The 6,008-nt window shown below is 34.0% G+C and overlaps 1 protein-coding gene across 1 annotated transcript; it reads left to right on the forward strand.

Moving 5' to 3' along the window:
- Positions 1–498: 498 nt before the first annotated feature.
- On the forward strand, positions 499–3,372 carry LOC102619780 (cytochrome P450 CYP82D47-like). The gene is made up of 2 exons (XM_006471410.4): positions 499–1,666; positions 2,609–3,372. The coding sequence occupies exons 1-2, from the start codon at positions 713–715 to the stop codon at positions 3,230–3,232; spliced, it is 1,578 nt and encodes a 525-aa protein (XP_006471473.2). The 5' UTR covers positions 499–712; the 3' UTR covers positions 3,233–3,372.
- The last annotated feature ends 2,636 nt before the right edge of the window (positions 3,373–6,008 follow it).

Raw genomic sequence — 6,008 nt, forward strand, 5'->3', positions numbered from 1 at the left:
AAGATTTACGTGGAAAACTCCAAATCCGGAGAAAAACCACGGCCGTTGTCACAAGACAACCAGAGAAAAAAAATATTCACTATGTGGAAAATTATTACAACCACACTCTCATAAATTTTCTCTCACCCAAGCCCCAAATACATAATCTTGAGAAATATCCCTTAACAAAGCAAACCCATAATACCTATATTGAGGAGCCAAATGCTCCTTCAATATAACTACATGCTTAAGAATATTTCTCCCTCTTAATTTCTCACCAAAACTTGGATTCCATCTCTGGGATTTGGGATACAAACAATAAGGAGGAGCACTCCTCTATTTATAGCCACCAGTGACTACTGTTCATCTTGCGGTTACTGTTCATCTTGCGGCTACTGTTCATTTTGCGGCTACTGTTTATTTTACGACTTTTCTTTTCTTCAGGCCATACATTTAATTACATGACATGTGTCAAAATCTTTTATAAACTTTAGGAAAATTTAGATTAGAAGAGGATTAAATCCAATGAGGAGATATATATGTGATTAGGTGAAGCAAATCTTTAAGAAAAAAGATTTTCGCCCCTTACATTTTTGTCAAATATCATATTTTATGTTTAGAATTAAATATTCAGTAACTTCAATTTCTTTAGCACTTTAGTTCTTTATATATGGTATGGACATGAACAAGTTGATATTGTAAATCACCCGAGAAATTTTAGCAGGTAGCAGCCATGGACTTTCTTGTTTCACCTCAAACTAGTGCCATAGCTGCAATTTTAATCACTCTCTTAATCATTCTATACACGTCGTTGTTAGTTTCAAGAAATTTGCTTAGCAAATACACAAGCAAGAAGAAGAGGGAAGCACCGGAGGCTAGGGGATCATGGCCTGTGATTGGCCATCTACACCTCTTAGGAGGGCCAGAACCCTCTCACTGGGTATTAGGCAAAATGGCTGACGAGTATGGACCAATCTTCAAAATCAAGATGGGCATAAATCGAGCTTTGGTTGTGAGTAATTGGGAGATGGCTAAAGAGTGTCTTACTACACACGATAAAGTCTTTGCTAGCCGTCCAAAAACTCTAGCCATGGAGATTTTAGGCTACAACTTTTCCATGTTTGGCTTTAGCCCATACGGCTCCTACTGGCGTGAGATACGCAAGATAGCCACACTTGAGCTTCTCTCGAACCATCGTCTTGGGAAGCTCAGGCATGTACGAGAGTATGAGCTGAAGACATCTTTGAAGGACTTATACGAGTTATGGGACAAGAACAAAAGCACTAATAAGATGTTGTTGGTAGAGATGAGGAGATGGTTGACTGACACAATCCGTAATGTCGTTTTAAGAATGATTGTCGGAAAGGGATGCGACTCAGTGGATGGTGAAGAATGGGTAGGACTACTGACGAGATTTTCTGAAATGAGTGGTAAGTTTGTGGTGTCAGATGCTCTGCCGTTTCTTAGATGGTTGGATATAGGGGGTGATGAGAGGTCAATGAAGAAGATCGCCAAAGAATTAGACATTGTTGTTCAAGGATGGTTAGAAGAGCACAAGAGGAAGAGAGATTCTCAGGAGATTAAAGAAGAAGAATTAGATTTTATGAGTGTGATGCTCTCGATCCTGGGTGATGCAAAGCAATATTCGGGTCATGATGTTGATACAGTCAATAAAGCTACTTGCATGGTATGCCTCTCTTAAACGATTTTTTTCTTTTTAGTTACAGTCTAAGTGCGACGTAATCCATTTCTGCGGAGTTCAAAATCTTATCCCCCTTTTTTGTGTTTTATTAATTGTTTTTTATTTTTATCAACGTACATACACTAATGAGGCTCGAATTCAGGTCTTTAAGTCTTAGGATAGTTGCTCCTCACCAATGAAACCAGACCTATTTCTTTTTACTCAAAAAGTTTTACTTGGCACTTATGTCTTAACAGAATATTATATGCTTTTAAAACATATTACGCCTATAATCATTCATAAAATTGTTACATCACTCTTCAGGATGAGACTTCCAGACAATAGCAGTTAATTTTGTAGCGTGTGAATTGAGAGTATTTAATTATGGGTCTTGTTAAGTTACGTCATATTTAACTCATAGTAAATGCAAAAGTAATCACCCATGACCTCTCACTTATTTCACATATTACTATTTCTAGCGTTGGGTAACTTGTTTTGGGTTGCTTTATACGTTTAATTATATTCTGCTTTCTCCTAATCAGTTGAGAGGGCAAAATAATTAATTAAAAAGTCGATGAAATCATCTTCCACTTATCATCGCATTTGTTATTTGGGACCTACATTTTCAAACAAGTTTTTGATAATATATTTGTGGATTTAGGAAAAGTCTTGGGTGATTTAGGGATATTGCTCATTTTTCATTCATTTCTTACTATGTGTATGCTTCAAATTGTCATGACAATATTGATACACACATAGAAAATAATGAATGACTAAAGAACAATGCTCCAAAGGCACTAAAGACCTTCTCGTGAATTTGATATGATGCATTAAATCTAAATTCATCTTAATAGTCAAAAGATGAAAATGAAAATCTTTAAGTTGAATTTAATTAAGTTGGATTATGGAAGTACCAAAATAATACTTTTAGCCCTACCAATTTTGCAGGGTCTCGTCTTAGCAGCAACAGAAAACACAGCGATGACATTGACATGGGTTATCTCTTTGCTTCTCAACCACCGTGATATTTTAAATAAAGCTCAAAACGAACTAGATATTCTGGTGGGTACGAAAAGGCAAGTGAATGAGTCAGATATAAAGAATTTAGTTTACTTGCAAGCCATTCTCAAAGAAGCAATGCGTTTGTATCCTGCTTCGCCACTCTCAATTCCACACAAGTCTATAGAAGAGTGCACGATTAGTGGTTATAATGTCCCTACCAGCACACAACTTGTTATCAATGTTTGGAAGCTTCAACGTGATCCACGTGTCTGGGAAGAGCCTTGTAAGTTTCAGCCAGAAAGATTTTTGACAAGGCACAAGGATATTGATGTCAGAGGACAAAATTTTGAATTGTTACCTTTTGGTAGTGGTAGAAGAGCTTGTCCTGGAGTTTCATTTGCCCTCCAAGTTATGGAATTTACACTTGCTGCTTTACTTCATGGCTTTGATTTTGCAACCCCATCAAATGAACCGGTGGACATGGGAGAGGCACTAGGGTTGAGTATCCAGAAAGCTAGACCACTTGAAGTACTCATTGCTCCACGTCTTTCTGCTTCTTTGTACGGCTAAAGTGGATCTCTATACAATCAATCCAATAAACTTTTATAACAAGTATTCACGTATTTGTTTGCTTGTATACTCTTGCTTATTACGCCTTCTTTGTATTCATTATTAGACATGAATATCTATTGTTAAATAAAGTTTTATCATGGCTAAATTGTCAGGTGATGACTATCGGGGCATCCTATGGTGTTCAATCTGATGTGTTTGTCTAAAATCAATACATTAGGTAAGCAATCTTATCGGGACTCATTTTAATTAATAAAGAGCCCAAAACTAGTTATGTCAATTAGAGTGCTAAAAACTGCTGATCTAGTGTGCAACATCATTCACTGGATCAAAATCAATTAAATAAAATTGACTAGCCGCCACTTGTGTTATGTAATAGCCTAGTGGTACCTTTCCTATTAACAAAAGTTGACGGATGTGTGTCAAGACGCTAGTTCGCTTTCCATAATTGGTAGGAGTGAATTTTCTCTCCTAGTAGTAATGGAGGTATACATCTGTATTATGTTATAATACAGTATACATCTATATTTCCTTGAAGTGGAGATAAAAAACTCAATTGTATTATGTAGAACTGACTTAGGTTAGTTGCTATTAGATTTTAGATTGTATAGTCCCAATAAAAGATATATTTTTCCTCAAAGTGGAGATAAAAAAATCTAGATTATTGTGTCATATCTAACTCATTTAGGTTGGTTATTATTAAATTTCAGATTGCATAGTCCTGATTTGATCCAAGATCTTGAACTTTATTAACGTTCAAGAAAACTATTAAGTCATGTGATTTAATAGAATTATGCCATTATACTATTAAACCTCATATCTTCATAGCTTCGTCGTACTTTAACAAATTCAAGATCCTGAACTGAAATATTTCCATCATATTGTGTGTGTATGTTGTATAAAGTAAACTTCTAATTGTAAAGACATAGACGTTAAAAACATAAAACTAGCTGAATACATATAATTGGTGTCCTTAATGATCATGATAGATAAAATTCTCTATACTATTATTTCAAAAAAAAAGGGGAAAAATCCACCCATAGTCTCAAAATTTGCTTAAATAGTTACATAGACCTTCTTAATTTTATAATTGGTCATACATCCCTTTGAACTATTATGTCTTTTGATTATAGCAACCAAAAATTAACTTTAAATAAATTTCTATAATAAATAAAAATAAGAAATTAAAAAACGTAATACATAAAAACTAAAAAATTTATGAATTATTTTGAATATTAAAAAGTTATTTTAATATCATTACTTTATCTTTTTTTAATAATAATAAAATCTCTTTGATAGATTAATAATTTTAAGTTAATGATATTTAACATTCAAAAAATTGGAAAATATTTATTACGTTATTTACAATATTTTTTAACTATGTTTATATTACTATAAATCTTAATGTTAATTTTTGAATTAATAGATTTTGGAATTAGTAAAATCAATCGGGATAGACTGATAGTAGTTTAATATCAAAATAATTTTTATTATATATATTTCGTTTTATTAATTATACTTATTACAATATTTTATTTATTATTTTTATCTCATTATTATATATATATATGTATTTATTTTTATTATAATCAAAGGATATAATAATAAAAAGGGGTAATGTGGCCATTTATAAAACTATTGGAGTTTACAAAATTATTTAAACAAACCTTGAGAGTATACCTTGAGAGTATAGAAAGCTTTTTCTCTTTAAAATACCCCATTATTATAATAAAAAAAAATAGACATGCACGATATCCTCGATTTGTCTTGAATGTGATTGCATATTAACCACACCACTGCTGTACTTGGCAGAAGATTGCAACTTTCTTAAAAACATTATTTCGTGCATCAAATATATCATCTTTTTTTTCTTTTTGATACATAAGGACTTAGGTAAAACTAGGCAACAACTGAACGCGAGTACGCAGTCCCGGAGACATCAGGCAATAGCCACCCTTTAGTTCTAGTTAGAGGAATTGGAAAAAAAAAAAAATGGATCGCAAGAGGCAAAAAGAGAGTTTAGCTGGTGAGGTAGTCAGCTACAAAATTGATTTCATGATAGCTAGCAACAGAGATACCTACTAATCCCTATTGAGGAGTCCGTTAAGTCCCTCATTGGGATGACTTTTCTTCGTGGCCAAGATCTCAGTGATGCACTGAATATTAACTTCAACTTATAGTTGTCAAATCCCAATATTCCAAGCAAGTTGCAAACCTTGAAATAAACCCCAAGGCTCTGCTCCAGTAATAGTGCAATGGCCAATATTCATACCAAAACCATGAACCCATTCCCCACAGTAATTTCTAGTGAGGCCACCTTCACTTGCATGGCCTGAAACCTTTCCACCACCATATGTATTTAATTTATTGAAAGGCCAAGGTTGGGGCTGTTGGGGAAAAATTAGGTTTTTAAATTTTTTATAAAATCTTTTGAAGATCGCTCTCATATAATATATAAGAATTTGTATTCTAGAAATCGTACCTTGAAAATCCGAGTTGGCTTTTTCCGCTGAAGTGATTTAGGCTCCTAGATCACGATCCGCCACCACCACTCCTGTTAGATCACGATCCGTCACCACCACGCTTGTTAGATCACGAACTGTCACGAATGATCTTCCAGGTTATGACTCAGGTTCGATCTGCACTTGACGTGTGGGCGCCTTTATCACTACCAAAGCAACTAGCACGAGAAAATTTTTCTCTCAACAATGGAGAGAAAAATCTTATTCTCTGATTTGTATAAAGTGGCTTCTCTCTTTTCCTTTAAAGAAAATAA

This window comes from Citrus sinensis, chromosome 5 (genome assembly GCF_022201045.2).
Source record: "Citrus sinensis cultivar Valencia sweet orange chromosome 5, DVS_A1.0, whole genome shotgun sequence".
Taxonomy (NCBI): Eukaryota; Viridiplantae; Streptophyta; class Magnoliopsida; order Sapindales; family Rutaceae; genus Citrus; species Citrus sinensis.

Excerpts from the sequence above, each read along its gene's own strand:
- LOC102619780 (XM_006471410.4), top strand. The coding sequence starts at position 713 with ATGGACTTTCTTGTTTCACCTCAAACTAGTGCCATAGCTGCAATTTTA. Across the intron at positions 1,667-2,608 it reads TCAATAAAGCTACTTGCATG|GGTCTCGTCTTAGCAGCAAC; the intron begins GTATGCCTCTCT and ends CCAATTTTGCAG.